This window comes from Festucalex cinctus, chromosome 14, assembly GCF_051991245.1.
Source record: "Festucalex cinctus isolate MCC-2025b chromosome 14, RoL_Fcin_1.0, whole genome shotgun sequence".
Taxonomy (NCBI): Eukaryota; Metazoa; Chordata; class Actinopteri; order Syngnathiformes; family Syngnathidae; genus Festucalex; species Festucalex cinctus.
Window position 1 is genome coordinate 6,952,231 of NC_135424.1, and position 21,403 is coordinate 6,973,633.

A 21,403-nucleotide genomic window follows, 5' to 3' on the forward strand; every position below is an offset into this window, starting at 1 on the left:
GGGGGAAAATCCGACCTATTCTGCGAAGTAGATTGTCGACCACATACCCACTTACGACGTCTGTCGAAATCGTCCTCGTCCTGACAGGAGCTGTCAGCGTCTCAGCAGGAGCGTCTCCAGCAGAGGGCGTCCTACTTGCGGGAGCAGCGCGACAAGCTGCACGCTCTCAAAAAGGACCGGACCGCCAAGCCGACCCCCTCGTCCGATCAGGAGGCACCTTGCTCGCCCGCCTCACCCGCGCCTCCTCCGGCTTCCGTGAGTCCTATCAGGCACTGCGACGGGCGTTTGCAGACTTGGACGCTAGCTGTTTCTTTTTTTCTTTTCTTTTTTCCCTCCCAGGAGATTTCTACAGAGGAGCGCAAGAAGTTGCAGAAGAGAAAGCACCTGGCAGACAAACTGAAAGAGGAAGTCATCAAGAAATGAGCTCTGTGTGAAATATGAATGCAGTTGCATGTATTTATTTTCTTACACATGGGAACGCTTCACCTTTTTGTTCTCCTGTTAGACGCCGTAGCCCTCACAGAGATCTTCCAGGATGAGAGACGAGACGGTTTCACGGTAGACCTTCGATTCAGTCGCTTCACCCTTCCGCAGTGCGCGTCAACACGGCCGTTGCGGCTTAGCGCATTCGGATGATTATATGCAGAGTGATGACGGTTGATTTCAGAGCAGGACAACGAGCTGGTAAAAATAAAAGACAGGTTAGATGCCAGTTTGACCTGGCTCCGCATACAATATTAAATGCTGTATTTTTTTTATTTTTTAATCGAACCACAAAAACATGGCGCGATTGTCAAGGAAGCAGTTAACCAAAAGGATAATGAAACGGGTGAGAATAATGGTGTGTAAATGTTAAGACTGTGTGAAGTTATACATTATAGTTGAGTATGTTACACCCCACCAAAAAAAAATAATGTATTGCATTGGGCTGCATGATATTGGAAATATATGATAGTATTGTTTACAAATTTTTCAATATTTATCATGTGGAAAAATAAGCAGGCTCAATATATTCATCTAATTGTAATAACTTGCAATTTTATATCTAATGCCCCAAAATGTGGTTCTCTAATTTCAGTGTTGCAATGAAAGTATTAATTTATCCCACGTCTTCGCGATATGCGTATTGCACGTGCCACTATCACAATATTTTTTTTGGTATATTGTGCAGCCCTAGTATGTTTCGTATATGCCATTTGCAAGTAGGAGCCGAGACAAAGGCAGGACGATGCCGGCTGAGATGGGCCAGCGTGAAAGGGGCCGACTGTTGTACAAAAACATGTCAAAAGCATGCGTATTCAAAAGCAGCATGTTTGCTCGATAGACAACTTGGACCTGCCTGTGTTAGTTTTGATCATGTTACAAAAACAGCATCGTGTAAACTGCATGTAGAGCTTCCGTCCCATAATGCAACACTGCTCCTGCATCTCACTCTGTTAGCAAATGTTTACAGTGTCCTGATGATATGTTATAATAAGCTAGTGTACCTTTTTGTGCATAATGGAGGCCAATAATAGTTTGAAGAAATCATGAAGCACCGTTAAGTACCCATGCAATACTCGATTGATATAATATGCTCTTGAATAAATCACCTTTTGTAAAAGTGTACAACCTTCAAAAATGTAAATAAGAGTCCATTCAGTGGTGATATTTGTATCAAAATGTGTATCAAGAGATTCATTTCGAGCTACAAAGTGATCAAAAGGAATCAACAGTTGCTTTTAAATTAATTCCTCGTGAACAATAAAATGCAGATTTAGCAGTGTTAGCTTCCTACACATACACAACTCAAACATTCCCAAAAGTTGGCTGCAAAACAAAAAAAAACAGCTTTACTGCAGTTTTAATGTGATTTTTTCCTTTCTTTTTTTTTTTTTTTTTTTTTAAACCAGCATTTGCAAATTTACACTGAATCAAATGAACTGGAGCAAAAGGGACAACAGCAACGCCACCCAAAGAAGAAGAAGAAAAAAGAAAAAAAAACAGGATGGGTGGCTGTCATTGTCCCCTTTTTAAAATGGGGTGTGGGTAGATGGGAGGATGATAAAATAGAAGGTTGGGGAGGGGGGAAAAAAAAAAAACATCTGTACAAATACTTTTTGAAATTCCTGGTCATGTGTGTCCATTCCTGTGCTTGTGTCCAGTCCTTTCCGCGAACGGCCAGTCAAGCGTCCTAACAACTACAAGAGGATGGGGGGTTGTCGTCTGAGAGGGTCTTTTGGGGGGGGCTAGTCCTGCTAGCCTGACTGGCCTGTGGCACAGTTCATTCGCCGGCGGCCTCCATTTTGTGAACCAGTGAGGCGCTTGCGTCCCTCTGGGGCTTCTGTTGCTAGAACAACAAAGCTGAGACCGGGAAGGACCCTCGGCACTTTTGATGATGAGGACGAGAAGGGAAGTTCGAGGTTAGCGAGGGTCCGGAGATGGAAGGATGCGGTCTGTCAAACTCTTGAGACGACCGCGCCAGACTTTCCGGGATGTTAAGAGCTGAGACGCGGACGCTTCCTGGGGGACTGCTCCTCTTCGTCATCTTCGTCTTCCTCCTCTTCATCCTCGTCGTCGGGGTAGTCCACCAAACCCACCACAGGGGGCTGACAAACACAAGACGGATGTGACTTAACTCTGAATCTTTTTAAATCTCTAACCAATCATTTTCAAGTATTGTATTAGATTACCTTGACTACCGGCGAGGCGGGAAGTGCGACCGTCTTGACCGAGGACGTGGGGCTGTTGTTGGGCGATGCGGGCGGCGAGGTGGGTGGCAGCGCCGCGGCTTTGCCGTTGTTAGCGCCATTAGCTGCGCCTGCAAAGGCAAGGGCGGCATTAGCTTACAATAAATAACTAACCGCCAGAAACGTTTCATAACGATGAGTAAAATTACAATGTATACAGCCATGGACGTTAAATGACGTCAACTATTATTTTATTTATTTTTCTTCATCAATGGGAAGTGAAACATCTAAGTGAAGTGCTGCCCGGGCAATGAGTTGTGGAATCAAAAACACCCACTAACTCTGGCCAGAAGATGGCAGCATTGTATCTCTTTTCAATGGGCTGCCGGTGTACGAAACTCAAATTACTTATTTTCAAATGGTGATTACTAAAGAATGGAATAAGGTAGAAAATAGGGCCAATATACATTTTTTGAGGCTGATGCCGAAAAAAAATACCAATTACCGATTAATCTGCCGATTTATTAAAAATATATACAATACTGACACCTAAGGCTGTTTGAAAGCCCTATATGAATGAAGATGACTTGACTGTTCCTGTGCGTTTTGGCCTCTTGGGGGCAGCGTGGAGCCATGCATGCATGGCATACACGCTTAAAGTGAGTACAGAAGAAAGTTGTGATTGAATTCTATTAAAATAACTCGTTTTTCACATATTGGGAGGAATTTTTGCCTTTGCGTAGTGTTATCTCATCTGTGGGTATGTGTTCCCAAAAGATTTGTGTGTGGATATTCGTTATTAACTCCCGAAGTCGATGCTAATTTCCTGTTAGCATGGGCTAACTTCCTTTAGCGCTAGGCTAGCGATGTTTTCAAAACGAAGCATGTTTTGTATTTAAATATACAGTGGATGTCATGCTTAACGTGTGTTTAGTTTTGCGGTTAACTCCAACTGCAGTGTCAAACTTAAAACGAGGCCTTAGGGACAGCAGAATAACCAGAACAACATACGCTACACATTTGCTAGTTGCCAACGCTACAAAAGCAAAATGGTGCTTTCACACATGGGAAACTTCAGTATTCTTCTAAAATGTTTTAAGGGGAAAATAATCGGCCGATTATAATCGGTGGCCGATTAATCGGTCGGGCCCTAGTAGAAAATATTTATTTTTTTCCTAGTGAAAGAACGGAATGCGATCTTTCATGTGGTGTCCACATTGTATAAGTAGTAAATGCACACAATATTCCGTTTGCCTAAAATAGGAGTTAAAATGCTCAAAATTGTCTGACACTGTGGTATTTATTTTTTATTTTTTTCCCTAGATAACGTGGCAGTAAAAGTTAAAAATGCAGAATTGATTACCTTTTTTGGCCTCCATGTACTTGCCGTAGCCGTCCGAGTAATCGTCCTCCACGCGGCTCTTGTCCAACGCCTCGGCGTCGTCGTCATCTTCGTCCTCGTTGAACCACAGCTCTTCATCCTCGTCCAAGGAGCGAGCCTCTCGCCGGAATCTGCAAAAATGATTCCAAGTTAGCACTGAAGCTATCACATTTAATTTTTAATTTTTTTTTTTTTTAATTGACTATACTAGCAATAACAACCTGTGCGCTAACCTGGTGAGTTTCTGACTCTGCCTGTCTTTCTCCTGCTCGTATCTTCCCTTAAGGCCCTTGAAGGTCTGCACGTACTCGATGGGCTCAAGTGCTTTGTAGAAGTTGTCCACGATGTGCGCGATGAGGGACTTGACGTCCTCCTGCAAACGGAACACGTGACGAAAGTCTCCCAAATCACACACTTTTTTTTTTGTTTTTGTTTTCCAAGTGTGACGCACCACTTTGATGAACTCGAAGAGCTCGATGATGGCCGAGTTGAGGAGGTTGTATCGCGTGCCGTTGTCCAGCAGCGCGTTGATGACCGGCTCAAACAGGTTCCCTTTGATGATGTAGCGGTTGTAGTACTCGTCCTTCAGGCCGATGATGCGCCGCATGAAACGCAGCGCGCCTTGAGACAGACAAAAAACGGCGGCACGTTCCCTTCCTTTAAACATGGTGAGTGAATTAAAAGCAGCCGTGGTGCAGAATATTGAAAAAGAATTCAAGTAAGCCAGTTAGCAGCTGTCAAACTTAGTTACCAGCCAAACACTCGTTAGTCATGCTAACAGCTAGCCGCTAGCAACTTCCGTCGGAGACTTCTGCCCTATCATCAGAGGTGGCAAATCCAAGTGCAGAAAGTAAAAAACCTCCCACAGTTTGACTTAAGCCCCAAGTGCAAGCTAGTTAGCGCCTTAGCTAGCTCCTATGGTGCTTGTTTACCAGCTAGCTAGCTAGTTAGCATCAGGGGCTAGAGCCAAACTGTGGCAGGGTTTTTACTTTCTGGACCTGGATTTGCCACCACTGCCTATCATACGACGGCATAATTAATTTGCGGTTTCTTAGCGTCCTAAATTAGTGATTGAACACGAGTTCGGGATAGCGTCATGTTGATGTTGGTCGCAGCTATAATGTCAATCAAAACTAGAAACGTCTGAAAGGGAAGTCAAGCTAGCCATCACGTCGCGACGTGGCCCAACTTCAAAGTAAAAGTGCACTAAAATATTTGCATTGCCGTCAATGTCGCGCTTACAGAGAGCGAGGAAGGTGTGCTTGGAGTTCATGAGCACCAGAACTCTCCGCAGCAGGTCTTTGTTCATGATGTAGGTCTTGATGTGATACGTGTGGTGCTCCACGCAGAAGGTGAGCAGCTCCAGGATCAGCGCCAGCAGCTGTGCTGTCTGAAAGTTATCTACAACACAGACAAAAATAAATCGAATGACAAGGACAACAAAAAAAGTTCCAACGTCATTTCAAGTGACAGGTCTCACCTGGACACACAGGGTTGATCTTGGTGGATCCCTCTTGGAAATCTTTTTTTTTTTTTTTTTGGAGACAATCTCAAGTCAGAACCTCCATTTTGTCATGCGTGTTCTTTGACGACCGTGCGACGCTCACCTTTTGAGTTTTTGTCATGCGCCGTGTTGGCCAGCAGAGGCGCCGTCAAAACTTGCATGCAGTACTTGTAGAAGAAACTGAGGAACTCCGTCTTCTCCGTTTTCTGTCGGGGAAAAGGGCGAGAGGTCAGATTCCGCCCGCCATTCCCCCGCACAACGGGGGCGGCGACGCGTACATTGGTGGAGGCCAGCATGTTCTCGGGGTCGATGAGCGTCCTGAGCAGCCCCATCAGCTGGACGGCGCCGCCCAACTCGGGGTCCGAGTCGCAGATCATCTGCTTGATCACCACGTTGATGAGCAGCACGTCCTGAAAATAGGAAATAATGCTGCACAATATCGGAAAAACGTGATATGCGATATAGCTGCTGAATATAGAGATAGATGTTATTGCGATATTTAACATGTACCGAAAGAAATAACATTTTTACTATCTAACTAGACTAAGTACAATTTCTGGAGAAATTGTGTGGGAATGCTTAAAGCCGAATGCTAATAGCTGAATGCTAAGATTTGAATGCATGTGGAATGCTTATGAAGTAAATTGAGAGATAAATTATGAAATTATAACCTTCTGGTTACTGGACAATAGAGGTGTGCAAAATTTCCGATTCTTAGATTATTCACGATTCGGCCGTGCAACAATCGAGAACGATTCACAAATGTCCAAATTCCGATTATATAAATATGCCAAGGGAAGCGAAACGAGCGAAAAGTACGCGGAACTGAAACGCAGTAGCGCGCGCGGTCTTCGGGACGCTTTTTGGGACGGACCGAGAGTACACATCCACAACTCACGCCTCGAGATTCAAAACAACAACAAGCATGGCTGAGCTGACCAACCCACCTCTTCGTGAGATCAGACCTGCTCGGAAAAGGCAAACAACTTCAGGCGGAAGTATCAGCTAGCTGGCTGTAGTGCGTCGGTTAGCGTTCTACAGGGCGCCGCGCAGTGATACGAACGAACGAACAGAAAAGTAGTGGCTGGCGGTAATGGCGTCTGACTTTATTCAGAAAAGAGTATTGTGATGGAAATGTATCACGCTTTTGAAAACAAATAGTTTTTAGAAGAAAAACGCTTTATTTCCGAGACCCCAGCCAGCTTGCTGGACTATTTTCCTCTCGTCCAACGCCGAAGTCAGCGCTGATCGCACACACGGGAGGTGAGGATCAAATTGAGATTCATGTTAAAAAAGCCGAACGATCCCATTAATGTTTACACGTTCATGTTTACACAAGTTAAAAAGCAGGAAAGCACTTTTTTTTTTTTTTTTTAGGCATTTGTATTGAAGTAGTAGTTCACATTGTCTTTCATTTATACCTCAGTGCACTTTTGAGTGGATAAAAATAATATATTTTTGCTCAATGCTATGTTTTATTCTGTTGAAGACTGAATATACTTAAAAGCTGTTGTTACAGAATGAGGACTTGAGTATTTTATTTACTGTTTTGAACTGTTAACTTGATACTGAAATAGTAGTTTATTTAGGCCTGAGAGGACTTTTGTACTATTTTTGTAACTAATGTACGAAACATTAAAAGCGCCAAAATACATTGTTTTTTTTCTGCTGCCTGGGGGGAAATCAATAATCGTTTTATAATCGAATCGTCGCCTCTGAATCGTAATCGCATCCGAATCGTGAGGTGCCCCAAGATTCCCACCTCTACTGGACAATGCACTTTACCAACTATGCCACCGAGCAGTACCAGACACCTGGTAATGATTGATAAGTTATATATGAATGGAAGTGGGTGTGGAAAGTGACACTTGGAAAAATTTCACTGTCTGCCCCATTGAAAATGAATGGGGAAAAGTTGATATTTAACATTAAATTGTGTGAACACTGTAACGTGGAATCAGACGATATATACTCTGGGAGGCGTCAATTTTTGAAGCAAGTTGAAATCTGAATGGTGTAAATCGGAAGTATTGTGTGGGAGTTGTTAGATGACAAAAAGGTGTGGAGAATAAAAATCACAATAATACATGTGGGAAAAGAATGACATTTTTTTTCATGCGGCAAAATAATCAAACTCAATGTATTCGTAATTGTAATTACCTCTCGATAATGTCCAACTATAGGATGGCAGTAGGGGTGTGAATTGCCGAGTACCTGACGATTCGATCCGTATCACGATTCATAGGTCACGATTCGATTCAATACCGATTAATACCGATATAAATTTACAAGTCGATTGTTTTTACTCAATTTAGAAAATAGCATTCAGTAAACTTGTACATGTACACCAGGGGTGTCAAACTCAGATTAGCTCAGGGGCCGCATGGAAGAAAATATATTACCAAGTGGGCCACATCGGTAAAATAACGGTATATAACTTATATACGATTACCGTCATTTATACGCAGATTTTCGTGGACCAGCCCTAAATTACAGAACTCAAGTGTAATTATGTTGTTCTGAAGAATAACACAAATGCTAATGGAACGCGGCAACACTTTCCCGGTATACGTTCCGGACGTGTTAAATCGACCTGTTTTGCATATATATTGTATGCATTCCCAGAATGCATTGCCTGGCGTATTTAATGACGTTATAAGGACGCTAATCCTTGTCATATCGATTTGTGTTAACAGTAATTGAATTTGTGTCGTATTTAACACATTTATGTTGGTCTATGATTTAAAATAATAATAATAACAATTAAACAAACCATAACTTTAAGTTGTGTGGAAAAAAATGACATCCAGGACAATTCCCCCGTACGTTGAATTGCTCGTCTGAGGACTGCTTGTGAAATTACAAATTTTATATATTTTGATTGTGGCCGGCTGATTAATTAGTCAGACATTACAATGTTATTTATTTATTTTATTTTTTTTTAACTTTACAAAATCATCTCGCGGGCCGGATTAAACCCCTTTGCGGGCCTGATCCGGCCCGCGGGCCTTATGTTTGACACCACTGATGTACACTAAGATTTGTATGAAAATTTTATTATTTATTGATCTGAAACTTCAGTGTTATAACTGTGAGCCACTGTATTTAACAAACAGGTTGTAACCTTTTTCATGTTAGAACAGCATTTAAATAAAATATTAAGGCTTAATGTTCCATTAATATAACATCCTTCCATGCTTAAGGTGTGAAAGTTAGACGTTTTGTTGAATATTTTTTAATCAAAAATGGATGTTAAAAAATCGATTCGGCTGCCTATTGAATCGATTCGAGAATTGGGCGCTGTAGTATCGCGATATATTGCCGAATCGATTTTTTTTAACACCCCTATGGCAGTGCACATTTTCGTTAAGTACACAGTGTTCCAACTATGTTTTGCATTTGCATTATTAGGCTTGGAACACCCATGTAACGAGGGGCATGGAAACCAAATAAAAAGAGAGGGCGAGGATGGGATATTTTCAGAATGTGCAGTAGTGAATTGTATCAGTCAGTCCCTCTCCTCAAGCTTTGAATTGAGTTTCTTCTCTCCTTTTTTGTCATGTCTGACTGGTCAAATTCAGATAAAAGCATACAATTCCATATCAAACTTATTGCATGTCTTTGCGATATGCATACTGCAAAGGCCAATAACGCGATAGTGATATTTTTTCAATATATTGTGCAGCCCTAATAGGAAACTTTTGCTTTAAATAGTGATTTTTTTTTTTTTGCTATTTGCAACAATTTTGATTGTGGGATGCTTACGTCGTCGGTCTGTTGTAGTTCCTGCATGACAAACTCTCGGACCATGGAGGGGCTGAATTCCACCAGGTAGGAAAAGATGTCCGTAGCGGCTGCCCTCACCTGAAGATCGTCCATTCCCTGACGGGGGACGGGGGGGGTGGAATCTAAAATATCAGCATTCAATTGCACCCTCTCCTCCGATTATCATGGGACCATCTTACCATGACAATTTCCAGCGCAGGCAAGATGCCGAGATTGGCCAGCGTCTTGAAGAAGGCGTCCCTGTTTTGGGGCTGCAGCGTCTGCGAGAAAGCGCAGAACTCCTTCACGAAGTTCACCTGAGGGCAAAGAGAATCAACGCCAATGTCACAGCAGTGGACATTACAAAACAACCTAACAGAGCCAAATGGAACGAATGAAAAGAAATTTGTTGGACTCACAAGTTCTCGTCTTTTACTGTCGTCTGTGCCTTCGTCCGTGAGCTGCGCAAAAACCTCGGTGAGGAACTTCTCGTCCTCCTGCGGCAAACAAAAGTAAACGCTGTCAATGTGTTCCATAATTTTACAATAAACAAGTCGGTCACTGCATCCTGGTTTGACAACATTCTCACACTATTATGCTAACTAGATCATATACTCGTAGGTTGGTACCAGGGTAATAAACAAGTTGCCCAATATACAAAACATTTTGGATATCTCCCTCATCTGTTGGAATTTAGAGGGTTCTGGGGTTGGTGAAAAATCTGGTTTTGTAACCATGTGGGTGCCAGGTGGTGTCTGGTTGGTGCTGGGTTTCATTTTGCTTCATCTTTCTTTCCTTTGATCTTTCCTCTGGTCTCCTGACCTTCTGAACTTCACGACACTGGCGAGACTATGAATTAAGTATCTGGTTAAGGTGAAAGGTATGGCATTTTTATTAGGTTTCAGGTGAATTATTTAGCATAAATTCACACGCATGCACACATACGCACATATTTAAAAAAAACAAAAACAAAAACATTTTGGAAATTGTTCTTATGTTCACTGAGACGTTGAATAAAATCTTTAAGGGGTATACTCATGTACTGAGCAGTGAGCACTGTACTACCATTTTAAATCCGTTATTTCTGTGACCACCAACTTTGTCCTGTTTAGACTATCAATCACAAAATAACGGCTTCCTACCTGCAACATGCTGACAATCTCCACCTTGTTGAAGAAGATGAAGGAGTTGAGCGTGGATAGGAAGTTCTCCTCGAAGACGGACGGCGTGGGCAGAATGATGTCCTGGATGTACTGCACGCGGTACGTCTGGTGGATCTTCTGCCTCAGCTCAGAGTCCGTGATGGGGATCACCTCCTTGAACTTGGCCGTCTTGGTCAGGAACTCGCGGTGGCGCTTGGGCTGGACCAGCGCCGGGTCGTACTCCAGGCAGCCCACCACGTCCATGATGCAGTCGTCGGAGAACATCACCTCGAAGAGGGCGGCCTTGTTGAGGAAGAGGACGCCGCGCACCACCTCGTACAGGTGGTGCAGGCCCTCCCGGTTGTCCAGGTCCTCGCATGCGCGGAACAGGCCCAGCAGTTTCTTGAGGTAGCCCTCGCTCATCAGGGCCAGGGCCAGTTTTTCCCGCCGGATGGGCGACGACAGCACCGACGTCACCAGGTCGGCGATCTCCTCCAGGTGGCTGAGCTCGCAGGGCGGGAGCTCCACCAGGTGGCTCGTCTCGGGGATCTCCTCGAAACGTTCCTCCTCGGACTCGTCGATGGGGTCCTGGGTGATGTCCAGGGCGGGGTCCTTCCCTTGCACCTGCACGAGGATGCAAAAGTGGCAAATTTGTTTTCATCGCGGGGCCACATTGCAGTTATGGGTGGCCCCAGGTCTTCAGTTTTGGCCAAAAATTTGGAGTCACGATTTAGAAAAATAATCTAATTGCAATCTTTTTTTTCCTCTCAATATTGCAATTTAATATCTGTACAGTATATGTTTGTGTTTAATGATGATTTGAATCCAGCAAGATAAAGCTGAAGGTGTCCAGTTTTGTACAAAAGCGGCATTCTACAGAGAACATTTTTTTTTTTTTTTTTTTTAACCTTGCTTTTCTTGATGACCAAACCAAACGAAACATGAGCGTCTTTCATCCTGAACCCACCCAACTCCAGTTTACCTGGCAAATCTTCTCCCAGATCTCATCACAGCCTGCTTTCTCCTGAAAACTCAAAGCCAGGTCATAATTATCCGCCTCGGACCAGACGATCAGCGTGTCCTGCACAAACATAGAGGAAGACGTTCAATTCTCAATTGCATTACAAAAAATAAGGGCATTTCTAAAATTTTAAATGGCTCAAATCAAGTGATCATAGCCATGTGAAATGTTCACATGGACAAAAAAGAAGAGAATGTCCAAAGCGTTAAACAGTCAAGACAGTCATTGTGGAGAAAATTTGGCACAATAGTGACATTACCAATAACTGGCTATGCCTGAACATCTCAAAATACCAGTCAGTGATAACATAAAACCATCAGGCTTAGCCCACGAAAATCCTATGAGATTTTTATAACAAAAACCTGTCACTTGATGTGTAGATGACTTTAAAATCAACAGTGGAGTCGTTTTTCTGCTGTATTTTTTATCTCCAAGATCAGCTATTAAGTCATTTGTTTTTCAGGGTAATTTAACGTAATTATTTAGGGTATATTTGTGCTTTAAATTAATAAGCAGCGGTATAGAGAGGGTTTCCTTTAATTGCTTGTCAACATTGTCTTGAAATTCACAGTTGAGCAGAGCCAAATGTAGTTAATAATACATGAACGTAGACATAAAACACAGCAGATGTGTTTTTAATTGCCTTTGTGGCCGATCAAGGCTTAAACTTCACTTACCTGTTGTTTCTGATATGCGGTGCTGGGGCTAATCTTCGACTCCAACAGCAGTGACCCTAAAATAAGATGCACAACACAATATTAGAATGTGACTTGAGATTAAAAACACAGTTTCAGGATTTTTATGGTGGTTGAGCGTCTTTTATGTCTGGAAGAGTACACAATGTGAGACTTAGCATGGGACAAAAGGCGAGTAGACGTGTCACCACAAGCATGTTTCAAGATAAACAAGATTGTATATCAGTAAAAGTATACAATAGCGTGGTAAAAATACAATTGAAGTGTGAATATTCAAATTAATAAATAAAAATGCGACGCGAGGACCCCCCGCGCTAACTGGGATCACGTCGAATGCTAGCGTGGCTATGCTAACCACCAGACGGTGGTGGTAGGACTCACCGTCGGATTCCGCCCGAACTAGTAAAGATATTCCCTTGAGTCGTTCCACAAACGTCGACGAAACGTGCCCGGTGCCCCGGTCGTCCCACTGGCGGTCTTCGTTGAGCGTATAAACTTTCACCCGCCGCCGAGTGTCCGACATTGTGAACGGGGGGAGCTAGCAGGCTAGGCTAGCTGGATGCTAACAAGCGAAGCGAAGCGCCTCGATGTTTTCCTCCCTAGCCTGACAACTTTGTTGGCGTCCGCATGTTACACGGGACGGACGAGCCAAGCGACTGTTACTTCGTCGGCATGCTCACAGCCACGGCGAACAACTCGAAAGCCAAGGCCCCCCTCGTCTGAAGGAGGGGATGCGGCGGAGCGGGGGGGAAAAAACACAACACAACTCCAGCGGCCTCCTAGCTAACGTCGACGGGGCGCCATCTTGTATTCCGATTTTTTTTTTTTTTCCCCTCGCACCTCAATCAACCCCCCCTTATTAATTCCAAAATCAACAAACATCCATGCTGGAAGGAATTGTCACACCAGAAGATACTTAAAAAAAAATAATAATTCTAATTCCACAATAAAATTAATAGAATACGATTAAAAACTTTCACGCCAACACATTCACTCCAAATTTTAATTTCTTCTTTCTTCACTTAAATGAATGGAAATACCATCCAAACACAAAATGTTTTTTTTTTATTATGACAACTATCGTTTTATACTATTGCACTTTATAAAAACTAAACGTAATAAAATAATTAAAAAAACACAAAGAATCAAAGTTAGTTTGTGCCCAATTTGGCCACCAGGAGGCAGTATAATGCAGTCATGCAGAAAAAGATTAGGTCCACTACTGTGATGATGACGCAGCAAGACATTTTACAGAGGATAAAGGTTGTTTGCCTATGAGTATTGTTATATTACCTCTCCACGTGAGTTGCTCCATTGTGTTCAAATATCTCTTGCTTCTAAATTTGCAACTATCAACGCTAACCTTGGCATGACAAATTGCCAATGAGGTTTTGCATCGTCTGCAATTGGCTGGCAACCAGTTCAGGGTGCACCCCGCCTACTACCCATAGCCAGCTGAGATAGGCTCCAGCATCCCCCACGACCCTTGTGAGGAAAAGGTGGTCAAGTACAGGGATGGATGGATGGGTTTTACATTGTTTATTAGCATTAAGCTAAGCAGATTTTGCTTTAGAAAAGCTATGTAGTTGTTTTAAATAACATAATAGCTTTATTTTTCTCCAAAAATTATTTTGGGGAGGCTAGAACAGATTATTGGCATTTCCAGTCATTTATTTACATATAGCTTTTTGAGCGCTACCTGTATGACATGTTTATAGTACAGGCTTGAAACTTTATTTACACAAGTCTCACATATACTGGATTGTGATTGAAACACATGATTATATCAGTCCTATTAAAAATTTAAAAAAAAGTGATATTTTACACCGTTGTTTTTGCCATCAAGTTTTCATCTTTGCCAAAGTTTAAGAGAGCACACGTACAACTCTCCACGGTGGTGCGTCCAAGCGTCACATCCAGCGATTGCGTTTTCTGTTAGCATGTTTTGCTGGTTCACGATTCATTCAGCATCGTTTGCGGCCGTCGCCATGGAGATGCTCTGCTTCTCGCTCAGCGTCTTGACCACAGTGGCGGCGGGCGACTGGAGCACTTTGCGCGAGAGGCGCATCCTGCCGTCCGTCGGGTCGCGTCCGAAATACTTCACCTGGCGGGAGTAAAGGTCCCATTTGCGAATTGTGTCGGAATGGAGTGAAAATCCAGACTGGGTGAGCACAAACCTGAATCTGCTGGCCCACTTCGAACCCCAAAGCACTTGGATGTTTGATCTAATTTGGGGGAGGAACAGGAGAAATATTTAATAGTGGTCTGAGTCTCACTCTCACATTCAACTTAATAAGTCTCTCAAATTCACGGTCACACACAGGCATGTACGCACCCGTTTGTGGTCCAACTGGGAGTTGTGCAGCAGGACAGCGCTCATGTTGGGATAGAGCTTCACCATGACGCCGATGTCCCTGCAGCACAAAAAAAGTGGGAGTTGTAAAAAGAAAAAGAAAAAACAATGAGAACACTTTAAAACAAGCATCAAGTCCCTCGATTTACTGTCACAGCTGACCTTATTTCAGTGATGGTAGCGGTGTAAATGGCGCCAAACTCCAGCTGCTGCTCTTGCTACAAAATGAAGCAAAATAAACACACAAAACTTTGGACTTTTATTGGATTGTGTTGTCACAAGCGGTTAAAATAGATACTAAAGTAGCTCACATCATCTCTGCAGAGCTCGGTGATGAAGTCCTGCGCTTCGCTCAGAGCTCCCGGAGTGGGAGCAAACACGGAAAAGGTCTCCTCGTCCACCTGACTGATGGTCACGCCTTGAAACCGCACCAAACGCAACTTTGTCAACTTTCCGCATGACTTTTTTGTACAAACGGTGACGAATTACCTGTCTGAGCTTGTAAGCGGCGCAGGTTGTATCCCCCCGGCCCCACGAAGCGAGCCCGTCTGGACACGGGCACGCGCACTTTCTCTGGAAAAAAACACAACTCATGAATAATTAATCATCAAACGAACAAATTTCTATCCAAAACTCACCGACGACCGGCCCGTTCTCTTTCCTGCTCTTCCTGGGTTTTGCCTGAGTCTTGTTCATGATGCCCAAAATCTCCCGCTTTGCCACTTAAAATGTCATTTTTGGCCACATCAAACCAGAAATTAATAATTCATTTTATTGATTTATTGGTATTGAAACATTCAAAGGACTGTGTTTCGGTACCTGTGGCCTGCTGGATAGCCTCCATCACCACCTTGAGAGGCAGACCTGGAATTTTCACATCCGCCTGCAAGGTAGACAAAAAAAAAAAAAAAGGATGTTTTCTTTGGAAAATAAGAACATTTCATTCGACTTATTACCTGTAACGCAGTGATGCCTTTGTTTGTTCCTGCCAGTTTGAAGTCCATGTCTCCAAGGTAATCCTCGATTCCCTGTACGCAAACAACATTTATGAAGATCACACCTAGTCAAGTGCAATTGCCGTCACTTCCTCAGCGGAAGGTGACGAGCGCGCGTTACCAGAATGTCCGTGAGCAGTCTGTAGTCTTGGATCTCGGAGGGGTTGTCGGGCTTGGATTTGGAGATGAGGCCCACCGCCACGCCGGCCACAGGCGACGAGATGGGAACCCCTGAGACAACACAAATGTTACAATACTAGGAATATGTTTGTTTTTTGTTGTTTTTTTAAAAAACATAATTTACTTCAGGGGTTATTATATGTAATTCAGATTTTTTCCTAGGGCTTTTTTGAATACTCAAAGATGTTTAGTTAATTATAATAAAGGCAAGAATGAAGTAAGGCAGGAATGAAAGAAATGAAGTGGAGAAGGAAATAAAAAGTATAGAAAGACGGGAGGAACGAAAAGGAGAAAAAGAAAGCAAATGAAAGGAAGGGCAACACAATTCAGACCGAAGAAAAAGAAAAAGGCAGGAAAAAGAAAAAAGAAGAAAGACTGAAAGGAAGCAAAAAGTAAATAAAGATGTGAAAAAGTGAAAGGAACATTGAAGAGCAAAAATGTATCTTTCGGCCGGATGTGGCGTACCTGCGTCCATGAGCGCCAGGCTGCCTCCACACGCTGACGCCATGGATGAAGACCCTGACCGGTGAAAATTAGAACAGTCCCGGCAGTGTTTGTAGACCCCCCCCCCATCCTCGTAAATCCTTCCTCACCGTTTGACTCTAGCACTTCGGCCGTGACTCTGATGGTGAAAGGGAAGTCTTTGGGGATGACAGGTCGCAGCGCTTTCTCCGCCAGGGCCCCTATCAAAACACACACACCACACATGCAAATGAGACCCGCAATCAGCATTTCTTAAAAGTGTCATTGATTATTAATTAGTCCTGGTTATACCTCGCCACTCAGCCCGAATGTGGACAAGCACTAAAAGAACGTAGCTGGCTAGCGAGCTAGCGTATTAGCCGCCTAATTCATGCAAGCTCACCGTGTCCGAGCTCTCTCCTGTTGAGACCTCCCATCTTGCCGATCTCGTTGGTGGCATAGGGTGGGAACTGAAATGAAAACCAGCTCATTAAAGCGGAAGTCAACCTTAAACATTTCTTGACAATAATATAATGTGACCTCACTCGTCTAAACATAACATTCTGATTAATATTACATTTGTGAAATAAGAGTTATGAAGCAAAATCCAGCCATTTTTTATCCATCTCGGGGGGCGGCCATTTTGTCACTTGCTGTCGACTGAAAATGACATCACACTGGCTCAGGGCTCTGGCTATGACCAATCACAGATCCCCTGTTTTTGTTACCTGAGACCTGAGCAACTGTAATGTCATTTTCACTCAACAGCAAGTGGAAAAATGGCCGCCTTCTGATATTGATGAAAAATGCTGGATTTTGCTGCTTCACTAATATTCCACTAAAACAATATTAACCACAATACTGTATTTATTAAACTTACTTATTGTGTTCTATTGCTATTAAAACATGGAAGCTACCAAAAGAAAGGTAAAAGTCTTTTCTTTCATCAGGAAAAAAGCATTTCTATCCATTTCAGTTTTGCAGCTATTAGCATTAGAATATAGCTAAGTTTCATCATTCACAAATCTGTTTAAAACTGTGGTGTGTTGCAACATGGGCTTGTTTGATCTCTTATACTCTTCTGCCACCTGCTGGTCGTTTTTTTTTTTTTTTTTTTTAAATAACTACCATTGCTTCAACTGTTCTCTCAGTTCAGTGGCTGCATCAAAGCTTTCGGTATGCACTAGCATTTAAATAAAATAAAAAAATAAAATGAAAAAGTATAAATACATAATATTTAAAATAGAACATATTTTTACGTTTTTGGGAGCAAATGATTTTTTTTTTTAATTGTATTTTTTTTTTTTTTTTTTATGAAACAGGACGCCTACCTCATAATGGAGCATGAAGTTTTTGTCCTTGACGCCACTGCAGACAGAGAATGTGTCATAATGTAACATGATAATAAGCTTCAATAAAAGTCATTGTTACCACAGAGCAGAGAAACATCGCAGATATTTACCTATCACAGGGTTTGACTAATTATATTCTCACCTTAAAGCTGTGGTGATGATGTCCGCCTTAATGCTGGATTCCAGCGAATCAAACGTGACGCTACACAGCACCTACAGAAGATCTCAACTATAGGACTTTTTTTTTTCTTCCCGAGACACCAATTAATCTCATAATCTTACATCGAGCATAATGTACCTGCGTTTGTCCTCTCTGGAACAAAGCGGAGCCATGAAGCGGTTTAAAGAGGTCCACGTTGCATGAGATGTCTCTCAAAACCGCTAACTCCCTGCCGTCGCACCTACATGCTCACAAATTGACATTGTTGTCATCAACATGCATATATTAAATAGTACACTAGAGTAAAATTTATTCTTTTGTATCTAAAATCAAATTGTAAATGCATACCTCCTGTATTCATTGAGCACTAAATTCCTAAAGATGTCCCTGCTCACAATGTTGAAGGACTCGACGACTTCAAAAGGTTCAGCTTGAGGAAAACTCTCTGGATAATAAATTAGAAGTGCAAACTTTTAAATGGTGACAAGCAAAGAGCATCGAGAGAGAATAAAATCTACCATTGAGATGCTCCTCGGTTTCTAGGCGGATCTTGTTGATGGCTTCGTCTCTTGAAATCTGTGAGAACATTTTTTGTTATGATAAAAAACAGAAAAAAAAAAAAGAAAAGAGCACAGCAGTGAGTTTAGCGCTTACCTTATCATGCGTATAATCAGTGAAAACGGCGTAGATCTTCTCTGAGGCGCACCTGCATGCACATCAAATGATATCTGATGTAGCAAATATGCAAAGCAGCTTTCATCATGTGGCGAGCGTGGGACTCACTGCCGCACGTGCGCCACCATGTCGGCGGGTGCCGAGAACATCTTGGGCGGCGCTCGCTTGGTGATTTTCAGCTCTCGCGCCAGCTGCTGGATGGCCAGGATGATCTGCTGCGCGTGCTTGACGCCCACCTTGACGGCGTGGGAGAAGTCCTGCTGCAGAACGTTCTCGGCCGACGCCTCGATCATCACTGGCCACGACACGTAAGGAATGTTACGCGTGGTAGCCACGTCTTTTTTGTTGTTGTAGTTTTTGTTAAATATGAGCATTAACTGACCCACTTGACTGCAGGGGGCTCCCGCCACGATCATGTTGAGCGTGCTGGACGCCATCTCCGCTCTGGTGGGGTTGACCAGCAGCTCGCCGTCCACCAATCCCATACGCACTGCACCTGCAGTCAATTTTTTTCATACAGTGCAAACGTCGGCATAATTCAAAATGTGTAACTCGTGCATCTCTCACCTATGGGTCCATTCCAAGGGATGTCCGAGAGAGCGAGAGCTGCCGAGGCTTAAAAAGAAAAAGACGACAAAACAGTAACCTCGAGCGATTATTACAAAAGGAACATCCGATGGAATATATTCCATTATTACCTGCATTGATCGCCAACACGTCCGGATCGTTGACGCCATCTACGGCCAACAAGTTACACAAAATCTACGAATTACATTACCAGGATGTTAATTCAATATGCACAGTATTAAAAAGAGAATATGCATATTTTTTTTGTAATGATTTAAAATATTGTCAACATACACAAAGAATCAACATCTCATGCAAATGAGCCACTATCACCCCGCCCCCTCATCTGTGCGTGAACCTTTAGTATAATCATGCTAACAGGAGGTGGAGCTTGCAATTTGTTGATGTGTTTTCACTTGCAGATGCAGCACTTCATCATCAACCAGGCTGATGAATGACAGACACAAATCACCCAATGTACATCCAACACTTCACTGCTGTCTAGCTTTTTAATGTCATTGCTTAAAAAAAATAATAATAATAACAAACAAAAAAAATGGCAGAATCGCCCCCAGCCAAGTTTACAAGCCAGAAAAAGTCAATGTGGGGGTGTGCAAATTACCCCCAAATGTGACATCACAATTCAGCAGAATTCAAAATGGCACGTTTTAGGAAATAGGCAGGGCACAAAAAAAAAAAAAAAAAAAAAAAAAAAACACAAAAAAAACCCTTGGTTATATAATTTTACACCTGATGAATGGGTAGGCAGCCCTCCAAAAATGACAAAAAATAATAACTTTGCGTCCCCTTTAGAAGAAATAACAGCAACAGGCGTAAGTAAGTCGAACCAACCTGAGTGTCATAAAAGTAACCGGATGGGAAAAGAGGTCGAATGGACCTGTCTGAACACAAGAAAACAAAAGACATTCAGACAAATATACACATTTAATTCCATCAACAAACTTGTAATGCAAAATGTTCTTCTCTTAAACCAACTTTCTCGAATGTTATGAAATGAAAAGCCATTAATTTGTTCCAGAGCCCCCCCAAAAAAACACCAACAAAAATAGTTGTAGTGTTATTTAAACAAGAAAAGTAGTGCTCTACATGATTATTCTTTATCAAACCATATTGATAATTAAAAAGAATGTTCAAAAACAAAATTGCCAGATTGTTGGCCTCAATTCATAAAAAAAAAAAAAAAAAAAAAAAAAAAAAAAAAAAAAAAAGAAAACGGACAAAAAGTTGCATCTCGGGTCCCTTGTAACGCGAGGTACGACATACAATAATTATTGCTTTTATAATTTTACCGATGAGTCTGCTGGTGAGAATCTCATGGTCGGTGGTGCCCAGCTCTCGCCTCAAATAGTTGGTGGGGATCCTGCCGGCGGCCGCCGCTTTCTGCCTGTAGTCTACCTGTCAGCCAATCAATCAAACAGCACATTTGACACACCCGAAAAGCAGAACATACGTGTACAGTAAATGACGTACCACCAGAGGCATGAACTGAGAGGGAGACGGCTTGGTTTTGCTCACGGCCGTCACCATCACAGACGTGTCGCCAAGCTTCAAAAAGATAGACGGTTATATTGTTTTATTATTCCTTAGCTTTTTAAAAACGATAATTATGCAAATATGGACAGAGACATGCCGCGTGCCTACCTGGACTACAGCAGAGCCATCAGCAAACTTGGCAAGCTTCCCAGTGGAAATCTCCAGCTTTCTGTAAGTCACAAATGAATGATAATGAAGTTGTGTATTTTTTTCTATTTTTGAGAAAAGTCATAATAATATGAGAATAAAGTCGTACTTTTCTGAGGCAAAAAGACTGTCAGAAAAAAATGTAGAGAGAATTTTAATCTGGAAAACGTTCAATATTTTATCTTGAAAATATTCAACTTCATTCTTTCGCAATTTTAATTTATTTGATTTTTTTTAATTGCGGAAACTACAATTTCAATGTGTTAAAAAAATACGACTTCATTCTTGAGCCTTTACGACTATTATTTTTTTTTTTTTAAAAAGAGAGAACATTTTCTGTATTTTAAAAAGAGTTTTGAGTTATTAATTTCAAACACATACAATTTAAAATACTACTTTTAATGAGTTTTATGAACCCTCTCTTGTTAGTCGCCATGAAATGATCTGAATGTGACTTATTGCGTGTTGTAGTGATGCTCCATTTTCAGTGCACTTTTGAGGAAATCGAAACGAGGCTGAAATCTTGAACTCACTTGTCTCCGAGGTCCACTCCCACACTTCGTACATTGCCGTGACTTCTGTACACGCTCTGGTGGCACAGACGCACGCGGCAGCGAGAAAAGGAGCGTCCAAGCTGTAGCAAACGCCTCATAACTCAATTTGTAAGAAAGAAGAAAGAGGATAAATTAAGATAGAAAGGAAAAGGCGACTTTACGCCGGAGATGTGCGCATGGAGGCTTCCATGACAGTGAGTCACGTGCGTGGAAGTGCATGAATAAGG

General features: G+C 42.4%; 3 protein-coding genes across 6 annotated transcripts in view; 1 reads left to right on the forward strand and 2 right to left on the reverse strand.

The window, feature by feature from the left end:
* cfap36 (cilia and flagella associated protein 36) overlaps positions 1-1,608 on the forward strand; it is a 42,963-nt gene extending 41,355 nt beyond the window's left edge. For 3 of the 4 annotated variants that reach the window (XM_077496334.1, XM_077496332.1, XM_077496335.1), the window contains one exon: positions 88-1,608. In XM_077496334.1, the coding sequence (XP_077352460.1) occupies positions 88-423 (336 nt within the window). In that variant the 3' untranslated portion in view covers positions 424-1,608. The remainder of the gene's footprint in view (positions 1-87) is intronic. The other variant, XM_077496336.1, reaches the window with a different exon arrangement.
* Positions 1,588-12,989, reverse strand: ppp4r3b (protein phosphatase 4, regulatory subunit 3B). Its single transcript, XM_077496327.1, has 16 exons — positions 12,559-12,989; positions 12,160-12,215; positions 11,444-11,542; positions 10,462-11,085; positions 9,739-9,816; positions 9,520-9,636; positions 9,320-9,436; positions 5,833-5,964; positions 5,658-5,760; positions 5,531-5,572; positions 5,293-5,451; positions 4,502-4,671; positions 4,284-4,423; positions 4,033-4,181; positions 2,673-2,800; positions 1,588-2,588 (listed from the first exon to the last, which is right to left on the reverse strand). Exons 1-16 carry the CDS (start codon positions 12,698-12,700, stop codon positions 2,478-2,480), a joined length of 2,367 nt encoding a protein of 788 aa, XP_077352453.1. The 5' UTR covers positions 12,701-12,989; the 3' UTR covers positions 1,588-2,477.
* Positions 12,990-13,888: 899 nt separating this feature from the next.
* On the reverse strand, positions 13,889-21,381 carry pnpt1 (polyribonucleotide nucleotidyltransferase 1). Its single transcript, XM_077496328.1, has 28 exons — positions 21,156-21,381; positions 20,584-20,644; positions 20,413-20,487; positions 20,232-20,337; positions 19,774-19,823; positions 19,053-19,116; positions 18,922-18,969; positions 18,737-18,850; positions 18,463-18,649; positions 18,334-18,385; positions 18,198-18,255; positions 18,028-18,124; positions 17,818-17,920; positions 17,662-17,732; positions 17,499-17,535; positions 16,571-16,637; positions 16,299-16,388; positions 16,171-16,224; positions 15,647-15,756; positions 15,487-15,558; positions 15,350-15,413; positions 15,169-15,252; positions 15,020-15,103; positions 14,842-14,948; positions 14,693-14,748; positions 14,513-14,591; positions 14,355-14,402; positions 13,889-14,281 (listed from the first exon to the last, which is right to left on the reverse strand). Exons 1-28 carry the CDS (start codon positions 21,272-21,274, stop codon positions 14,138-14,140), a joined length of 2,301 nt encoding a protein of 766 aa, XP_077352454.1. The 5' UTR covers positions 21,275-21,381; the 3' UTR covers positions 13,889-14,137.
* Between the last annotated feature and the right edge of the window lie 22 nt (positions 21,382-21,403).

Excerpts from the sequence above, each read along its gene's own strand:
- ppp4r3b (XM_077496327.1), bottom strand. The coding sequence starts at position 12,700 with ATGTCGGACACTCGGCGGCGGGTGAAAGTTTATACGCTCAACGAAGAC. Across the intron at positions 5,965-9,319 it reads AACTACAACAGACCGACGAC|GACGTGCTGCTCATCAACGT; the intron begins GTAAGCATCCCA and ends TCCTATTTTCAG. Across the intron at positions 5,573-5,657 it reads GCATGACAAAAACTCAAAAG|ATTTCCAAGAGGGATCCACC; the intron begins GTGAGCGTCGCA and ends AAAAAAAAAAAG.
- pnpt1 (XM_077496328.1), bottom strand. The coding sequence starts at position 21,274 with ATGAGGCGTTTGCTACAGCTTGGACGCTCCTTTTCTCGCTGCCGCGTG. Across the intron at positions 17,921-18,027 it reads GTGCTCAATGAATACAGGAG|GTGCGACGGCAGGGAGTTAG; the intron begins GTATGCATTTAC and ends GTGAGCATGTAG. Across the intron at positions 15,414-15,486 it reads AAGGCATCACTGCGTTACAG|GCGGATGTGAAAATTCCAGG; the intron begins GTAATAAGTCGA and ends TCTACCTTGCAG.